The following is an 18,996-nucleotide window of genomic DNA, read 5'->3' as shown; positions in this document are numbered from 1 at the left end:
ATGTTTACCTAAAATCAACATAATGGGGCACAGAAAAGCAAATCCATCAAGTTTAGAGATCCAAATGAATTGTTGAGAGAGTGTATGCATCCACCAGGAGGGAAAGCAGCATTGTCTACAGAACAAATGGAAAGACCTTCCCAAGTTACTTTTCTTAAAAATTTTCTACAAAGTTAGGATGGTCTTCCCCCAAAGTTTAGGGTGTCATTCTCATTCCCCTAGGGACTGTAAGCCAGCAAAGGAGAGGTGATCCACTCTTAGACTGGCTTCATTTTGAATCTTTCAGAAGATCAGCATCAGGATCCTTAGTTGGGCAATTTCACTCACATCTCAAAAACAGAGTAATTACATCTGATTTTGTAATACTCTAAAGCATTGTGCGGTAGGTGAGGGAACATGTCTAATACCAGAAATATGGCTGGCGCCGCGGCTCACTAGGCTAATCCTCTGCCTGTGGTGCCGGCACCCTGGATTCTAGTCCTGGTTGGGGCGCTGGATTCTGTCCTGGTTGCTCCTCTTCCAACCCAGCTCTCTGCTGTGGCCCGGGAAGGCAGTGGAGGATGGCCCAAGTGTTTGGGCCCTGCACCTGCATGGGAGACCAGGAGGAAGCACCTGGCTCCTGGCTTCGGATCGGCACTGCACGTCGGCCATAGCAGCCATTTGGTGGGGGAACCAAAGGAAAGAAGACCTTTCTCTCTGTCTCTATCACTGTCTAACTCTGCCTGTCAAAGAAAGAAAGAAAGAGAGAAAGAGAGAGAGAGAAAGAGGGAGAGAAAGGGAGGAAGGGAAGAAGATGAAGCAGGGGCCGGCGCTGTGGCCGTAGCAGCTAATGCCACTGCCTGCAGTGCCAGAATCGCATATAGGTACCAGTTTGAGTCCCAGCTCCTCCACTTCTGATCTACCTCTCTGCTATGGCCTAGGAAAGCAGTAGAAGATGGCCCAAGTGCTTGGGCCCCTCTCCCCACGTGAAAGACCCAGGAGAAACTCCTGGTTCCTGGCTTCGGATCGGTGCAGCTCCGGCCATTGCAGCCAATTGGGGAGTGAACCAGCGGATAGAAGACCTTTCTCTCTCTCTGCCTCTCCTTCTCTCTCTGTGTAACTCTGACTTTCAAATAAACAAATAAATCCTTTTAAAAAAATAAAATGGAGCAGATGATGAGCACTCATATGTTAAGCTACCACTTGGGACACCCAAATCCCATACCAGAGCACCTAGGATCAAGTCTTGCCTCTGCTTCTAATCCAGCTTCCTGCTAATGTACCTGGTAATCATTAGATGGCCCAAGTACTTGGGTTCCTGCCACCCATATTGGAGATCCAGATAAAATTCCGGACTCCTAGCATTCACTTGGTCCAACCTTGGTTCATTCTTCCTCTATCTCTCATTCTCTCTATCTCTATCTCTTCCTCTATCACTCTGCCTTTCAACTAAAAAAATAAATCCTTTAAAAATATATAGGTCAGGTGATACGGCACAGATTAAGCTGCTGTTCTTGATGCCACATCTCACATCATAGTGCCCAGTTCAAATTCCAGTTACAGGGGATGGCGCTGTGGTAAAGCCATTACCTGCAGTGCCAGCATCCCATATGGGTGCCAGTTTGAGTCTTGGCTGCTCCACTTGCCATCCAGTGCTCTCCTATGGCCTGGGAAAACAGTGGAGAATAGCCTAAGTCCGTGCATCCCAGCACCCACATGGGAGACCCAGAAGAAGCTTCTGGCTCCTGGCTTTGGATCAGCACAGCTCCAGCTGTTACAGCCATCTGGGGAGTGAACCAGCAGATGGAAGACCTCTCTCTGTGACTGTCTTTCAAATAAATACAAATAAATCCTTATGGCCACCCACATGGAGACCCAGGTGGAGTTCCTGGTTCCTGGCTTCTGTCTGGCCCAACCCTGGCTGTTGAGGACGTGTAGTGAGTGAAACAATGGAGTCTCTCTTTATCGGTGTATGTGTGCATGTGTGTGCGTGTGTGTGTGTCTGACTTTCAAATAAATAAGCCTTCATAAAAATTAAAAAAAAATTATATAAAAAGAGAAGATTTTGACTGGCATTCTGTTTTTCTCTTATCTGAATGTGGCTACCCCATAGGCTAGGGTTCATATGGACTACTACCAAATACATGCAGTGGGTACTATAAAAATAAGGTTGTTCAGATTCTTTGCAGTTTGAAAGTACTCTTGGGGCCGGCACTGTGGTGCAGTAGGTTAATCCTCCACCTGTGGCGCCGGCAACCCATACGGGTGGCGGTTCTAGTCCTGGCTGCTCCACATCCGATCCAGCTCTCTGCCATGGCCTCAGAAAGCAGTACAAGATGGCCCAAATGCTTGGACTCCTGCACCCACATGGGAGACCAGGAAGAAGCACCTGGCTCCTGGCTTCAGATAGGCGCAGCTCCGGCTGTTGCTGCCATTTGGGGAGTGAACCAGTGGATGGAAGACCCTTCTCTCTGTCTCTCCCTCTCACTGTCTATAACTCTACCTCTCAAATAAATAAATAAAATCTTTAAAAAAAAAAAAAAAGGCAGATATTCTTATCTCAGAAGGAAAAACTGCTAGAGACCACTGGTAGAATGAAAATGAACTGAGGAAGGCTCAGGGAAGCTAGACAAAATATTTTCATTCAAGCTATAACCTGGAAAAATCACTGTAAAATGAGACTTCTTTAGTTCTGAATCATTTTTAATTGACAAGTTAAAGTCTGGATTATCAGCGGTCAGGAGGTGGAACGGCCTCTTAATACTTCCTTTAGGTCTACAATCATTGCTAGCAGAGATGATGCAGCTTACTAGAGGTGATAAAATATATATAAATATATATATATAAAATATAAAATATTTGAGTATCCTTATCCACAACCTAGCAAAAACAGTCTTTATAGCAAGTATCTAGGATATATCAGATCACCCCTTTTCTCTGAACTCAACACATTGAATAATGAACCTTAATTATTGAATGAATAATGAATAATTTAAAAAAAAATTAAAAGTTCATCTTTTTCAGAAAGATGCATACATATCATAACCATAATGTTCCCTAAACCACAGCTTTGGTCAGATGTCACCCTAACCATCAAGCACTACAGAGCTAGGTTAGCTATAAGCTCAGCAGGCTGAAGCTGCTGCTAACCAGTACCTTGATTCTAGGGGCTCTGTGACCCAAGAGCCTGTATATGCCAACAGAGTGAGTGGCCTGATGTCACTGATCAGCTCTCCTTATCACACTATGGTTGTATCTCAAGTCAAAATGTAAGCCAACCTTTTATTACCCACAACTGTCCTTCTGAGAAGAAGCTGGAAAACAGCTTTGGAGAACTTTTCATTTATCTTTGTATATACTTCAGAAGTTTGTTAAGTTATCTGATTGTTACAGAATCTAATTTTCTGACCTCCTCTATTCTGATGTCTTATCCTGCTCTGGTCATGACACTGTAAAAGAGCTAAAAAAAAAGTCACCAGTATCTTAAATCTTTACAAAAATCAAATAAAAAATACACAGCTTGTCATAAAAATAAATGTCCAATAAATGATTTTTGAAAAAGAGGAAAATGGGACAAGCAATTGGCTTTGTTAAGATATTGCTTGAGACACTGATATCCCCCATGAGCCTGGGTTCTTGTCCAAGCACCACTCCTAATCCCAGCTTCATGCTGATTCACATCCTCAGAGATTTATATACATGGGACCCTGCCGCCTATGTGTCAGACCCAGATTGAGTTCCAGGCTCCCAGCTTCAGCCCCATCCAGCCCTAGCTGTTGCAGGCACTTGGAAAGTGAGCCAAAGAATGGGAGATTTCTTTCCCACATTCTTTGTTTCTCTCTCAACCAAATAAAAATAACACTTTTAAAAATAAAAGAGGAAAATATTGGCAAAAATATTAATAACTCAGTCCCACCATCTTTCTTCTAATTCCAATGATTTATTCTACCTTCTAGAAGCTTCACAGTAATCTAGGCATACGCCTTCTGGTTAATGCACAAAACTTGCAACTGGTCTCACACATAGCAGGGAATTCACAGCCACAGCCACACAGATTCCAGTTCATCACACCAGTACCTTATTATCACAAAATACTAACTTTTCTGCTCTAGTAAATAACTGAAATTTATAGGCAGTATTTAAAAGGCAGTACTTCCTCTGAGGAACCTCTGCTTATAAAGTAAGGACAGAAAGAGGTAAACTGGGGATAGGGTAAACAAAAGAGAAGTGACCTCATTCTTCCCATGAGACAACAGGCAAATGATAATTTGCCCTGGTTCTATTCTTCACATTCAGAAGGGTAGATCTTGTTCTTCCCAAGCAGTCCCTGGAGGAGGTTCAAATAAAAGAAGCCACTTTTTATCTGTTCCACAAGCCATTAAACTCAACCTAAGTCTTTACAGGTTCAAAAAACCCAGAAGCAATCAGGTCAGTTTAAGAATGGCTAGTACTAAAAACCATACTTGATACTTGTATAAACTGCATCAAAAATCAAATACTGTTACTCTAGTAAGTTGTAAGTGGAATAGGTAAAACAGAACCGAATCTCTGATACCAAGTAACAGATATACAGATAAAAATATTAAGCAACAAAAACTAGAAGATAGAGTTATAGAGGCAAAATGATTTGAGGAAAGAGTGTTTCTTAACTGATCAATCACAGATGGTATTAGCACAAAATGACCTTATGGAGAAAAGGCTTTGAAAACATACAAAGCTGAGAAAGGAGGAAAAGAAGGAAGACATATCTCATGGCCATCCCAGCTGTGATATGGAATACAATAAAACAAAGAATAAAAAAATTAGAAGATTTAAATGGAAATCGATCTTAAGACTTCTACATCTAGAAAGCTGATGATATAAAGAAACAGTTTCGAGAAAGTCAACCAAAGATGCTGTGGAAGACTGCTTAAGACTCAGAAAGGCAGCGGCTGCAGACAGAATCCTTTGACTCCCATTCAGGATCAGAGAAGTCAGTGGTGTGATTTAAAAAAACAAAAACAAAAACAAAAACCCTTCAGATAAAGAATTAACAAGACTTCCAATTTCCTGACTGCCAGGTGTGAGAAAGCAAGCTGTACACGGAGGGTCAAAGATGATTCTGTAATTTAAACCTAGCCAGTAAAACAAGAATGACCTCACGTATCGGGTCCATTTCAGATTCCTGGGATACTGACAAACCACCACTCTCAGATGTGGAATTCCTTACCGACTGATTCAGCTTCAGCTTTATTTTTTAAAATTCCCTCTCCCCCACCCTTTTTTTTTTTTGGGGGGGGGGTTGTTGTTATTGTTGCTATTTTAACCTAAAAATGGTATCTTTTGGTAGACCAGTGAACTAAGATCTAGAATTTGGTTCTTACCTCATTGTTATCAGTGTGTCCCCCCAAAACATGATTTATTTTTGAAAAATTTAGTTCATATCTTCTACAATATTTGCTAAACTCTGTAATAAAAGTCCTTTTAAAATACCCTATAATTAGTGCTTTGAGCATCTAAGAAAACTAAACAGGCATGTTTTGCTTTAGGGGAAAAAAAGAGATAGGAACAAGTTCCTCAAACCAACTTACAAATCCTCCTTTTCTTAGACAGGAATCGCCCGGGGATGAGCTCAATACATACTCCACCATGCTAACGCCTAGTCCCCCACTCTCCGATCGTGGGGACAGTACAGAATTGACCTCACTGTTCACATGGAAATTCTGACCAGGTCTTCTCTGCACCATGATTGGCTGGGAAACTGAATGATCTACAAAAAAGATACACAAGCATGATACAGTGCAGCCAGAGGCTAAACAAATCATGAGTGATATCTCATGGGCAAATCAATGACTCGGAATCAGGAAACCTGCCATGGTTGTTGAGCCGAAACCTGCTATTTTATCTTTCACTAAATATGATATTGTATATACGTTAAGGAAATGGAACATGCTCCCCTTTTATCCAGGATAGTAGAGGAACACAGCAGTTCATGTAGCTGATTTACCTAAATAAGGGGATAAGTTAATATTTAATTTTTTCAGGTAGCAGAATTTCTTTTTAATACATTTATTGGTATGAAAATATTACTAAAATATTATTTTACTGCCCTTTTTAAGAACAACATAATTTGATCTGATGATTTGCTGTTGTCATGAGTTTCATTCTTACATTGTGCTATACCACAGCATATAAGTTTGGGGTTTTCTGTCTCCTTTCTGTCTGTCACTTCCTTCTGCTGTCAGGTATGTCTGCCTCTACAACTTCTGTGCATCCTTCTTCAGGGATAGTCTATCAGAAGAATGTCTGTGCCCAGTGACCTCATCTGGCACATTTACAGACAGATCATCCCACACACGGTACACAAGGGCAATGGGAAAAAAAGAAACATGAACTTCAAATGGCAGGCATGGATTGGACTTTCTAATCCCAAGTGTGCTGACAGCAGTACAAAACAAGAAGTTATAGCTGATATCATGGTCAATTCAACTCGACCATTCCTCTATGGCTAGCACTTTGAAAAATACTGAAGATTTGCTTTTGTGTGAATTATGTTTAATAAATTACATCATATAAGCTCCTTAATGGCAGTTATACTACAAAACAGGACATTGCTTGACATGCTCATGTCACTGATGTAAATTCATGACTTGCCAACTGCTGAGGAAAGGAGCTCTAAGACAGGCATAAATCACAGTACAGATGCTAGATCTAGATTACCTGATGTTCCCCAGGCACTGTCTCGCCATTGATCACCCAGGAATATTCCTTTTGGTCCATCTTTGCTGGATTCATCTGTTTCCCAAAACTTTTTACCTGGCAAGAGCTGCTGCAAATTAAAAATAATAGATGCTTTTAAAGAATTCATAAAGGATGAAAGTACAGCAGTCAATACTTTCTTTTAGACAAGGGTACTGAAGATGCTCATTCGCCCTGAAGGTCTTTAATCAAAGTGCTCTGAGTACACAGCTGTGGTCTGAATACTACTGTACATTTGGTAAAAGTCACAGAGTGGCCTAAAGCAAAGTGGGAACACTGATCAAGTAATACAATAAAGACTCAGCTTAAATATCTAGAAATATTCATTTATCACATGCCAAGGTTTTTTAGGGGGAGTGAAAGGAACTGTATTGGTTCTGTTAAAATAACAACTTGCACTAAAGAGGATTCCTGTTGAAAAACAGTACCTATACCATTAAATAGTTCTGCCTACATTACACAAAATTACTCAAGCTGGAGCTTGAACCCAGCTATAAATCCAAACTAGGGAATACTAGAGGCAAAATTCACTTCATTTATACAGAGACTCTGCTAACCATGATTTTGGAAAGACAGAAAGGGCATTCCTCTTTTAATAGAGGTAAATAAAATCTCCAAATATTCATTAATTTAAGAAATATTAGGAAATGCCTTTAAAGTTCATATATCATTCCATACTTCCTAGAAACTCAGACATCATCAGCCTTAACCCAATGAGAGCCTTATACTAGCTTAAACCAAAGAAATACATAAGACCCTTCAGGCAAAACAGTAGTTTTACACAAGATCAAAGCATTAGTGAGCAGGGTCACAAAGTAAGATTCTACTCAAATCCCATCACTCTTGGTTTCCAGTCACCAGCTTCACTCACTGAAATATCTTACTTTTATGTTTCTTTTCAAATGCTATTATTCAGACAAAGAACTAAAGTTTGAGATAGAATTTAACCACTGTTTTTGAGTATAAAAAAGGACACTGAAGTGTTGAATTTCTTGAAACGATTAAACTAGAAAGGAAAAAGTATTTGTTCTCCTCCTCAACATTAGAGGTTTAACATTTCAATTTATAATGTACAACCCTATGATAATGGGAAAATAACTCATCTTTGCCCCACCAAAATGAATACTAACTTTCCAAATCTAATTTCTGAGTTTCTTAGCATAATTTTAATCTTCCCTTAGAAGCCTTACAAATAGGTCTCATAGACATGGGGTTTCCACCTGGATCAAAGTAGTTTCCCATACAACTTTCTGTTCAGCATCTAATTTGTTATTTTCTAATCAAACAAGGTCATGATAAAAAGATATATTTTGGTCAGATATTTCACTGCACTGATGCCTAAATTTCCTTGAAGATGAGCAGGTATAAGAGGAAGTCAATTCCCAGTATGTTCCTGGGGTCTGTTAACTTGAGGAGAATGGAAAAGGGGAGTGAAAGGAAGGGGGATGGAGACCAAAAAGGAGGGGAAGGAGCAAAGAGGGTAAAAAGAGAGCCCAGATCAAAGCTGAGAAACAGAGCCAGGCAGCACTGGCCTACAGAACTGTGATTTGATATAGGAAATACTACTGAACTATCCTGGGCCTCATTCTCATTTTTACTGATTAAGGAAAGTCTTTGTGATGATTAAAAACATTAGGGATGAGTGTCTAGCACAATGTCTGCCACAAAGTAGGCTCTCAATAAATGTATTCAGCAACATCACACCTAGGCACAACAGCTGTCAGGTTATAGAAGGGAGACTGCAAATTAACATAAACTGTGTAAGAACAATTCAAGAATTCTATGTTAAACTTCTCTTTACTCTTGTCTCAAAAACTCACTCTCCAAAGATTAGACAAGTAGGGTTTTTTTCTCTTTTGGCTGTATCTTTTCCAACAAACATTCTAAATTTTCTCTTCTATTTTGTAGGGAGCCCCAAATCCACTTCCTCTCTGCATACCAGAGGAAACAATGTCAACACCAGGGGCTCCGCAGTTGGTTGTTTATTTATGTTCTACATAACATAAAGAGCTCTACATGATTAAAACTATTCTTGTTTAAACTATTCTTCTTTAATTTTTGAACATTCACCCTTCACAGAAACTTGGAAATCTTTGCTGAGAACTCAGGGGACAGCTTCTGAAACTACTAGCCCCTATATGCAAATACAGACTCAAAAATTGTCAAAGTGCTTACTGAAAGGAGCAGCCTTGAGCTCAAGGCTTCAAAAAATGACTTCTAGGGAGAGGTGTTGTGGTACAGCAGGTAAAGCTGCTTAAGACACCTGCGTCCCATATCAGAGTACTAGCTCCAATCTTAGCTGCTCCACTTCTGATCCAGCTTCCTGTCGACGCAGGCTGGGAGGCAATGGATGATGCTCCTAGCACTTCTGGCCCTTGTTACCCACATGGAGACCTGAGTGGAATTCCTAGCTCCTGGTTTCAGACTGGCCCAGCCCTGGCTGTTGCAGGCATTGAGAAATGGAGTTCTAAGCAGATGAAAATAAATAGATAAGTTTTTTAATGACTTCTGAGATGTTGTCATCTTTCACTACAGCTTGCCAGATTGTCACAATATGCAGTAGGCCAGCAGTAGGTTGCTTCCCAGCTAAATTTTCCAACAACACAACACACATGAAGCAAAGTACTAATAAGGGGGAGACTCTCCTTCAAAGTAATACCAGCTGCAACAGTCTCTAAGGAATACACAACAGAAAGCTCAAGTCTCTAGGTTAGATACCAACAGGCAACTGTTTCTCCCACTAGTACAATCAATATAAATATAAATCATAAACAGAGTTAGGAGCAGCTGCCCAAAAAGCAAACTTCACATGCTTATTCAATTGACTACTATCACCAAAAACAGCAGTGACTGAAAAGGCAAGTTTGGAAGAAATAAAGAAAGAGGTGGGTGAGAAGGGTGGCAGCATGGGAGGTGGGGCGCATTGGGGGTTGAGTTGCAAAGAGACTCTGCAAATTGGAATGAAAGCAAAAGACCAAACCAAGGTATCTTGGCAGAGACAGAAGGAAGCTAAGCAAAGCTCTTGGAGTCTCTGGGTCTTACACAGAACCTAACACTTCTCTTTCCTAAAACAAATTCACCTAACATTCCTTGATTATTGTGGAGAGCAGCATCTGAAATGACTCCTAAAAGCTTAAATCCCCTCCCTTGCCTGAGGGCTGGATCTACTGACTTGCTTCTAATAAGTAACACAAGACAAGTACAGGGGATGTTATAAAAGACTGATTTGTATCTTACTCACATTCTTCTCTCATGACCTCTTTGTTCACTCTGAAGAAGACAGAGGCTATGATGTGAGCCTTCCTAAGGAGAGGTCCACACATGGCAAGGAAATGAGAGATTTCTGTACAACAGTTCATTAGGAACAAGAACCTCAATCTAAATGTGCAAAAACTAGATCCTGTCATTAGCTATAAGTGAGCTTGTGAAAGCCAACTGTTTCCACAGTCAAGTTCTAAGATGAATGTAGCCCCAGCTAAAATCTTGAACACCGTTTGTGAGGGACCCTTAACAAAACCATGCTTGGGTTCTTGACCTAAAAACTGTGATGCTACTGCAAAAGTGAGGTTGCCACTTGGGAGGTCCATGTCCTATGTCAGAGTGCCTGAGTTCAAGTTCTAGCTCCTTGGCTTCATATCCAGCTTCCTGCTAATGAGCAATCTGAGAAGCAACAGATGATGTACTTCGGTCCCAGCCACCCACAAGAGAGACTCGATGGAGATCCGGGCTCCTGGATGTTGGGGACATTTGAGGAGCGAACCAGCAGATGGAAGATTGAGCTCGCTTTCTGCCTTTCTAATAAAATTATAATTTTTTAAATCGTCATATAATGTCATTTTATGACCTAACAAGAGTTAATTAATACAATTGTGAGTATGTGAAAGGGTCTTCATATATTCAAAACATTTACTCAGGGGGCTGGTGCTGTGGCGTAGCACAGGTAAAGCCACTTCCTGCAGTGTCGGCATCCCATATGGGCACTGGTTCGAGTCCTGGCTGCCCCACTTCCAATCCAGCTCTCTGCTATGGCCTGGAAAAGCACAAGACAGCCCAAGTCCTTGGGCCCCTGCACCTGTATGAGAGACCAAGAGACGCTCCTGGCTCCTGGCTTCAGATCGGCGCAGTTCCAGCTGTTGTGGCTGTCTGGCAAATAAACCAGTGGATGAAAGACCTCCCTCTCCCTCTCTCTCCCTCTCTCCCTCCCTTTCCCTCTCCCTCCCTCTCTCTCTCTGCCTCTCTGTAACTCTGCCTTTCAAATACATATATAAATCTTTAAAAAAAAATTTTTTTTCACAAAACACTGTCAAATTTCTAATCTTGAAATTCAAGAGTTGAAAGTAAAATGCTTTTTGAATTTGGAAAAAGGTTATTGACTTTCTCTTAAAGCCAAAATGACCAGCTTTTTATACTCTGCAGAATTCAGCTGGGACATGTTAAACTTATGAAAGATTAGTTGCAATCACTTATTTTCAAGGGTCAACTCAAAGATGTCTAATTTTCAAATATGATCCTGTTAAAAAAAGCTAGAAACTACTGCATTAGAAAACAGATGATATGTTACCCAAGTACTGTTTCATATGCAACAGTATGCCCCTGAAAGCAACATCATCCAGAGCACTAGCTACAACATCTTGGTTGCAAGCCCCTCATAAAGACCAGCAGTTGTGAAAACATTCAAGTAAACCACATCTAAATTCAACCATCAGAAAGGAACTAGTGTGAACAAAAAGTTCCAACGTACTCCATCCTAAACTTGGAAATAAATACTGTTTTCTGACCGGTGCAAAAACAACAGATCACAGTAGAGTTATACAAAGTTCACTCAAAAAAGTCAGTTTAGGCCATAAGAGGATTAAAAGATGACAATAGTAAAGAAAGATAATGGGAATTAGAAATTGGTCCAACAAAAGCGAGGGAAACCCAGAGAATCTAATCGAGGCAGTATTAATTCAGTTGGTTGTTGAGGGAGAGGGCAAATGATGAAAAGTCCATCCCTATAAAAGCAACTAATACATCAAGCTAGACAGTAGCTTGATTACAGCAGACACAAGAAACATTTAATTTCCTTGGCTCTGCTTTTACCAAGCAACTTTCTTAGAGAACTGACTTCTTCCTATACCCAGGGATGCTGACCACCAAACACAATTACCTTATCCACAGGAGAGCTATTTCTCTTAAACATTAGTTTCTGTGGTTTTAGCCAGTGTGAGCCAATCCAGTAATCCAATCAGCTCAGAATCAATAGCAGGGGTCTTCATGAAAACCTGCAACTGAGAACCAGAGTTTGGAAGGTCCTGCCATTCCCAGCAACACAAAGGATCTTGTCCTTTTCCTCATAATGCCCCATTAAATGGGAATCCTACTAACATCTATTATCAAATCTTTGGTACAAAAAGCACACACTATTTATCCCACCCTGAACCATGGGTTTATGGGGGGTAGGGGGGAGTAAGCATATTCAAGAGGCTTCTGGAGAACACAACTGAAATTAAGCACTGGCTTAAAAAGCTGGGTTGAAGGGCCAGTGCTGTGGCATAGCAGGTAAAGCCACCACCTGCAGTGCCAATATCCCATATGGGCACTGGTTCAAGTCCTGGCTGCTTCACTTCCAATCCAGCTCTCTGCTATGATCTGGAAAAGCAGCAGAAGATGGCCTAAGTCCTTGGGCCCCTGCACCCATGTGGGAGATCTCAAAGAAGCTCCTGGCTTCGGATTAGCACAGCTCCGACCATTGCAGCCAACTGGGGAGTGAACCAGCAAATAAAAGACCTCTCTCTTTCTCTGCCTCTCCTTTTCTCTCTGTGTAACACTGACTTTCAAATAAATCTTTAAAAAAAAAAAAAAAAGGCCAGGTTGATCACTTGGTAAATTTCTAAATTTGGTTTGGAAATACATTTTCTCCTTTTTTCTTCTACAAAATAAAACAAAACAAAACAAAAACAATACACAAAGCTGCACTTACAAAATCACCTCATAAATCCCTACTAGGAAACTTGAAATATCTGTGGAGACAATAAAGAACTAAGAACCTAAAGAAACTCTTAACATCCTTAAAGAAGTAATACAATGATAAAACATATATGAATGCTCTGAATCATTTCTTTTTAAACTGACTTCAGATACCAGCTCTGTGGGGCTGGTGCTGTGGTATAGCAGGTAAAGCTGCCACCTGCAGTGCCAGCATCCCATATGGGTGCTGGGTCAAGTCCCGGATGCTCCACCTCCTATCCAGCTCTCTGCTATGGCTTGGGAAAGCAGGAGAAGATGGCCCTGCACCTCATGGGAGATCCAGAAAAAAACTCCTGGCTCCTGGCTTCGGATTGGCACAGCTCCGGCCGCTGTGGTCAATCAGGGAGTAAACCAGCGGATGGAAGATCCCTCTCTCTCTGTATAACTTTCAAACAAATAAATAAATCGTTAAAAAAAAAAAAAACTGTGCATTCAAGCCTTCACTACTTTCTCTACCAGGAAATGAACTGCTGTGACATTAAATGAAGTCAAGATGGAGTACAACGCTAACTCACAGTAATCACAAGGAGTCAGTTCCAACCCTTCTTTAAGAGTAAAGGAGTTAACCAAAATCTCACAATACGGTTTGCCTATAAAATGCTTCCATGCACTAGGCAGCCACAGTGAGCACATCACCCAAGTCACTTTAGTAGGAATGTCATAAAATTAACAGCCCCAACTAAACGCTTCAAGAACCACAATTGTAGCTTTGCAGAAACCACAAAGAGACAAGATGATTTAAGGGCTGCATTTGTTTGACCATATCACCATTAGTATTTCTCATAGAGAAGTATCAGTGAGGTTTTCCAATAGTGATAACACTGAATGGGCATTCTAACAACTCCTCTGTACTAACAAGAAATAAAATATTAGATAATTAATTATGCATCCCATAGAGAGCTACCTATCAGAGCAGAAATTAAATGTCTTGAGTGCATTTTTTCATCATTCTCTTATTACAACAGAAGAAACTAACAGCCCAGGGAAAGGACTTTTCTAAACTGACTGAAATGAAACAGTGTGGCTGAAGTTAGAGAGCTTTCCTAAATACAATGAACTACAATGATATTGTTACTACTAAAGCTTTACACAAAAGATTTGCCCTGTCAAAAGTGAAAGTCAAGGGGTTGGAGCTATGGTTCAGCAAGTTAAAGCCAAAGCCTGCAGTGCCACCATCCCATATAGGCGCTGCATTTCCGATCCAGCTCCCTGATAATGCGACTATGAAGCAGCACAGGATGGTCCAAGTACTTGTGTCCCTGCACCTACATGGGAAACCGAAACAAGCTCCTGGCTCCTAGCTTCAGTCAGGCCCAGTCTTGGCTATTTGCAGACATTTGGGGAGTGAATCAGCAGATGAAAAATCCCCTCTCCTTCTCTCTCTAACTCTGCGTTTTAAATAAATCTTTTTTATAAAAAAAAAAAAAAGGGTAACTTAGGGGCCAGCACTGTGGCACAGTGGGTAAGGCCGCCACCTGCAGTGCCAACATCCCATATGGGAACCGGTTTGAGTCCCAGCTGCTCTACTTCTGAACCAGCTCTCTGCTATGGCCTGGAAAAGCAGTGGAAGATGGCCCAAGTGCTTGGGACCCTGCACCCATGTGGCAACCAGAGGAAGCTCATGGCTCCTGGCTCCTGATCAGCCCAGCTTTGGCTGTTGTGGCCATTTAGAGAATGAAACAGTAAGTGGAAGACCTCTCTCTCTCTCTCCCTCCCTCTACCTCTGCCTCCCTGTAACTTTCAAATAAACAAATCATAAAAAATAAGTAAAAGTCAATACCCTTCAAAGTGCTTTAAAAAAAGCTAACTCCACCTATTCTTTGCTAGCAAAATTCTTTTGGAAGGAGCCTCAGAAAAAATATATATGCATTTCTCAAGAATTTCTTGAGAATTTACATTAATAACAACAACCACAACAAAATTCAGTGGGGTGGGAAGGTTGAAACAGCAGTTAAGACCCTGTTTGGAATCAATGTGGATCAGGTCCAACCTCCACTTCCAGCTCCAGTTTCCTGCTAATGTGTACCTGTGAGGCAAATGATGGCTCAAGTAGTTGGGTCTCTGCAACCTGAGGAGGAGAACTGGACTGAGTTCCAGGCTCCTGGCTTCAACCTGACCCAGTTCTGGCTGCTGCATGCATTTGGGGAATGAACCAGCATATAGGAAACTACTCCACTCCTTCTTTTTGTCTCTTTGTCTCTTTTTCTCTTTGCCTTTCAATAAAAAATTTTTTTGAATTTTAAGAAAACTCTACATTCAGAGTGTAAGACTGGCGGTTAAGATGCCCTGATCCTACATCAAAATGCCTGGGTTTCCCCCGCTTCAGCCCAATTCCAGCTTCCTGCATGAGAATGTAGACCCCGGGGAAGGCAGAGGTGATGGCTCATGTAATTGAATTCCTTCTACCAAGGCAGGAGACCTGCACTGCATTCCAAGAAGCCAGCTTCAGTCAGATACTGTGGCATTTGGAGAGTAATGTAGCACACAGGAGCTCTGTATGTTTCTCTACTTCTGAAATAAATCTCTTTTTAAAGATTTATTTATTTATTCAAAAGAGTTACACAGGGAAGGAGAGGTAGAGAGAGAGGTCTTCCATCTGCTGGCTCACTCCCCAGATGTCTGCAATGTCCAGAGCTTCCTCTGGGTCTTCCCATGTGGGTGAAGGTGCCTAAGCACTTGGGCCATCTTCCACTGCTTTTCCAGGACACAGCAGAGATCTGGATCAGAAGTGAAGCAGCCAGGACTCAAACCGGTGCCCATATGGGATACTTTACCCACTATGCCACAGTGCCGGCCCCTCAAATAAAAATTTTTTAAGTTTTATAAGGGAACTGGCATTATGGTCTACCAGATTAAGCACCCATTGGGATGCCCACATTCTGTATCAGAGTACTGGCTCCAGTACTAGTTCTTATGCTTTCAATCAAGCTCTCTGCTAATGTGGTTGGGAAAGCAACAGAAGACGGCACAATGCCAATGTAAGAGAACCAAATGGGAATTCAGGGATACTGGCTTCAGCGTGGACCTACCCTGTTGTTACCACCATTTGGGAAGTGAACCAGCAGATGGAAGATCACAGATCATTTGCTCACTTGCTCACTCATACTCTCTCTCTGCCTTTCAAATAAATAACTTTAAAGGTCTGTAAGAACAAATAAGTTGGAAGCAAACTAAATATTCAATAAGGTAGCTGTGATATAATGAAAGCTTACCAAATGTACCCATAATGACTACATGAAATATTTATAAAATAACATTAAATGTAAAAGAAAAATAAAAAATTGCACATGTAAAGTCTACATATTCTTCAAATATGCTTTTCCTGTGGATGATAACAACAAAACAAACAGCTGCTTGTATAGAAGGAATTATGAATTACTGGTTATAAAATATACTTTTGTTATAATTTAAAACTGACTTTCTAATAAGTAAAAACTGATTATTTTTCATATACTGACCTGTCACTTCAACATAATCTCAAGTTGACAAAAGATAGTAGCAATTTAGGATGAGATCTTGGCCAGCGCAATGGCTCAATGGGCTAATCCTCCGCCTTGCGGCGCTGGCACACCGGGTTCTAGTCCTGGTCGGGGCGCCGGATTCTGTCCCGGTTGCCCCTCTTCCAGGCCAGCTCTCTGCTATGGCCCGGGAGTGCAGTGGAGGATGGCCCAAGTCCTTGAGCCCTGCACCCATATGGGAGACCAGGAAAAGCACCTGGCTCCTGCCATCGGATCAGCGCAATGCGCAGGCCGCAGCGGCCAATGGAGGGTGAACCAACGGCAAAAAGGAAGACCTTTCTGTCTCTCTCTCTCTCACTTTCCACTCTGCCTGTCAAAAATAAAAAGACAAAAGATAGTAGCAATTTAGGATGAGATCTCATACTAGATGTTCCAAATATGTTTTTATAGATTTATTTACTTGAAAGGCAGAGATACAGAGAGAGTAGGAAGGAGGGAGGGAGGGGAGTGGAAGGGAAGGGGGAAGAAGGGAAAAAGAAATGAAGAAAGATCGCCCACACCCTGGTTCATTCCCCAAATGGCTGTAATTGCCAGGGCTGGGCAAGGCTGAAGCCAGGAGCCTGGATCTGGCTTAGTCTTCCACACCACAGCAACAGCCCCTCAAATATTTTTAGACCCCCCCCCCCGCATAAAAAAGTGAAACTTCTATCTCACTTAGTTTCTATTTATTTTGGGCCATCCTCCACTGCACTCCCTGGCCACAGCAGAGAGCTGGCCTGGAAGAGGGGCAACCAGGACAGAATCCGACGCCCCGACCGGGACTAGAACCCGGTGTGCCGGCGCCGCAAGACAGAGGATTAGCTAGTGAGCCGCGTATCTCACTTTAAAAACTGTAGCTGGGGCCAGCGCCATGGTTCATATGGTTAATCCTCTGCCTGCAGCGCCATCATCCCATATGGGCACCAGTTCTAGTCCTGGTTGTTCCTCTTCCAGTCCAGCTCTCTGCTGTGGCCCGAGAGGGCAGTGGAGGATGGCCCAAGTGCTTGGGCCCCTGCACCTGAATGGGAGACCAGGAGGAAACACCTGGCTCCTGGCTTTGGATCGGTGTAACGCCAACCATGGTGGCCATTTGGGGAGTGAACCATCAGAAGGAAGACCTTTCTCTCTGTCTCCCTCTCTTATTGTCTATAACTGTACCTGTCAAATAAATTAAAAAAAAAAAACTGTAGCTTAAATAATGACTATTTTAAATATTCATGGGAAATGGATATTTGGCCTAGTGGGTAAGATGTCCACCTCCCATGTGGGAATGCTTCTCAGCTCTGGCTCTTTACTTTAGCTTCCTATTAAAGCAGACTCTGGGAGACAGTAGCAATTGCTCAAGTACTTTAGTTCCTACCACCTACTTGGGAGACCTGGACTGCAGTCCTAACTTTTGGCTTCAGCTGGGTAAGCCACCTAGCTCCAGCTGTTAAAGGCATTTTTTTTTTTTTTTTTTTTTTTGTTAAAGGCATTTGAATAGTGAACCAGAGGATTGGGTAAAGCTCACTGGTGCTCTTTCTCAAAAAAAAAAAAAAAAAAAAAAAAAAAAAATCAATAAAAAACATGTTTAGGAGCCAGCATTGTGGCACAGCAGGTAAAGGTGCCACCTGCAATGCCGTCATCACATATGGGAGCCAGTTCACGTCTCGGCTGTTCCACTTTCAAACCAGCTCCCCACTTATGTGCCTGGGAAAGCAGTGGAAGATGGCCCAAGTACCCAATGAGGGAGACCTGGAAGAAGCTCCTGTCTCCTGGCTTCCGCCTGGACCATCCCTGGCTGCTGGGGCAATTTGGGGAGTACACCAGCAGATGAAAGATATTTCTGTGTGTCCCCCTCTCTCTGGAACTTTAAATAAATCTATTAATTTTTAATAAATAAAAGTTTAATAAATCTCTTTAAAAAGCTTCATGGTGTGCTGCATGTCAACTTTTCACCTATTTTAAAAGACAAAGATGAAGACAGACAGGCATTGATCTTTCACCCCTTGGTTCACTCCCCAAATGCCTCTAACACTCAGGAATGGAATCAGCAAAAACCAGGAGACTGGATATGGATCCAGGTCTCTCTCATGGGTTACAGGGACCCAAAAACTTGAGCCTTGCTTTGCTGCTTCCCAGGATATGAATTATTAGGAAGCTGGCTCAGAAGCAGAGCAGCAGGGCATGAATCAAGCATTCAGATACGACATGCAGGTGTCCCAAGCAGATTCTTTTTTTTTTTTTTTTTTTTTTTTTTGGACAGGCAGAGTGGACAGTGAGAGAGAGAGACAGAGAGAAAGGTCTTCCTTTGCCGTTGGTTCACCCTCCAATGGCCGCCGCGGTCGCCACACCGCGCTGATCCAAAGCCAGGAGCCAGGTACTTATCTTGGTCTCCCATGGGGTGCAGGGCCCAATCACTTGGGCCATCCTCCACTGCACTCCCGGGCCACAGCAGAGAGCTGGCCTGGAAGAGGGGCAACCGGGACAGAATCCGGCGCCCCGACCGGGACTAGAACCCGGTGTGCTGGCGCCGCAAGGCGGAGGATTAGCCTAGTGAGCCGCGGCGCTGGCTACCAAGCAGATTCTTAACCACTACTCCAAGTGCTACCTCAAGCCAAGTATTTTAAGTTAAAAATAATCAAAGTATCAAAGTGTAGACTTTTGTCACAGAGTGGACTGGTGCTGCTCCTTGGGACAACCATATTCCACAGAGTGTCCCAGACCGAGTCCTGCATCTGCTTTTTTTTTTTTTTTTTTTTTTTTTTGACAGGTAGAGTGGACAGTGAGAGAC

The 18,996-nt window shown here is 42.2% G+C and overlaps 1 protein-coding gene across 50 annotated transcripts in view; it reads right to left on the bottom strand.

Moving 5' to 3' along the window:
• The window catches only part of PUM1 (pumilio RNA binding family member 1), a 150,935-nt gene that overhangs the window by 78,057 nt on the left and 53,882 nt on the right, over positions 1-18,996 (bottom strand). For 20 of the 50 annotated variants that reach the window (XM_070078873.2, XM_089301130.1, XM_017346521.4 and 17 more), the window contains exons 4-5: positions 6,679-6,787; positions 5,550-5,728 (exon numbers count right to left, since the gene is read on the bottom strand). The exons of 16 other annotated variants lie outside the window; for them this stretch is intronic. In XM_070078873.2, coding sequence (XP_069934974.1) covers positions 5,550-5,728; positions 6,679-6,787 — 288 coding nt within the window. The remainder of the gene's footprint in view (positions 1-5,549; positions 5,729-6,678; positions 6,788-18,996) is intronic. 14 more of the 50 variants (XM_089301129.1, XM_070078877.2, XM_008265821.5 and 11 more) reach the window with 1 other exon arrangement.

The sequence above is a fragment of the Oryctolagus cuniculus genome, chromosome 7 (genome assembly GCF_051225735.1).
Source record: "Oryctolagus cuniculus isolate XC-2025 breed Fujian yellow rabbit chromosome 7, ASM5122573v1, whole genome shotgun sequence".
Lineage (NCBI taxonomy): Eukaryota > Metazoa > Chordata > Mammalia > Lagomorpha > Leporidae > Oryctolagus > Oryctolagus cuniculus.
This window is presented reverse-complemented; position numbering and strand designations above follow the sequence as displayed.